Source organism: Tupaia chinensis, unplaced genomic scaffold (assembly GCF_000334495.1).
Source record: "Tupaia chinensis unplaced genomic scaffold, TupChi_1.0 Scaffold149964_1, whole genome shotgun sequence".
Lineage (NCBI taxonomy): Eukaryota > Metazoa > Chordata > Mammalia > Scandentia > Tupaiidae > Tupaia > Tupaia belangeri.
Genome location: NW_006209805.1, coordinates 255,490 through 256,560, shown reverse-complemented (window position 1 = coordinate 256,560; position 1,071 = coordinate 255,490). Strand labels below are relative to the sequence as shown.

The 1,071-nt window shown below is 70.6% G+C and overlaps 1 protein-coding gene across 1 annotated transcript in view; it reads left to right on the top strand.

Moving 5' to 3' along the window:
* Positions 1 to 1,071, top strand: part of POLRMT (RNA polymerase mitochondrial) — a gene marked incomplete at its 5' end in the record, with an annotated part of 11,937 nt that continues 10,866 nt past the window's right edge. Inside the window, 3 exon segments of the mRNA XM_027769546.1 lie at positions 1 to 27; positions 323 to 421; positions 711 to 1,071. Of these exon segments, the coding sequence (XP_027625347.1) occupies positions 1 to 27; positions 323 to 421; positions 711 to 1,071 (487 nt within the window).

Genomic DNA, 1,071 nt, shown 5'->3' with positions numbered 1-1,071 from the left:
GCAGCCCTGCTGTCCCAGCCGAGGAAGGTAACGCGGCCAGCTGGCCCACGTTGGCCTTCTCCCCGTGGGGTCTGGGGAACCCACTGGCCTTCGCTCCCCACACTCCTGACCGGCTTGGACCGGGCCCTATGACCTTTGACTCCCGGTTTCTCGTGGAGCCGCCGACCCCGGTTCTTGACCTGGGTTTGGGGAACCCTTAGTCCTCGGCCCCACGCCGCAGGGTGCTCCTCCCACTGAGACCCCGCCACCGAGTGTCGCGCAGTTGCGGGCTCCTTGCCGTGACCAGCCACTGGTTCATGCGGACCGTCCGCGTCTCCTGCAGGGACCCGCGGTGGCATCTGGGGCCCCCGGAGGAGCTCGTCCGCCAGCCTGTGTGAGCAGGCCCGCCGGAAGGACTGGGGCCGCGCGGAGCTGCTGGAGGGTGAGTGCGGTCCCTGACCCCCAGAACCCCTCCCGGTGCTGTGCTCTGGAGGGCACAGCGAGGCCCGGAGTTACCTGGAGAGGCGCGATCTGAGCCCTGAGCCGACCCTGGCCAGGCCACTGACCACTGACCATTGACCCCTGCTTCGGTCCCTGCCCTTCCAGCCGCCCGGCTGCCCCAGGAGGGAGGGCACGGAGGAGCAGGCTTGTGGGGCCTTGTGGGGCCTTGTGGGGCCTGCTGAGACGGTGCCCCGAGTGGGGTCCCCGACACGCCCCCCGTTCCTACGCAGTGCTGCAGGCTGGGGGGCGGCAGCTGCAGGCAGAGAGCGTGTCGGAGGTGACGGTGAAGCGTGTGGATGTGGCGCGGCTCCCGGAATGCGGTGGCGTTGGGGACAGTGGCCTCCAGCCACCCAGGAAGTCCCAGGCGGGGACCAAGGACAGTGTCCAGGCACCCTGTGGCCGCTGGGCCGAGAAGCTGGACAAGGAGAAGCAGGTCCTGCAGAAGCGCAAGCAGCGGCTGGAAGCCAAGCTGCAGGCGCAAGCCCAGCAGCAGGCCCCCCGGCTGCAGCCCCGGCCCCTGCGCGTGGAGCCCCGGCTCCTGAATGGGCAGCTGGCCAGAGGCTTGCAGCGCTGGGCGCTCGGGGCCCCGGA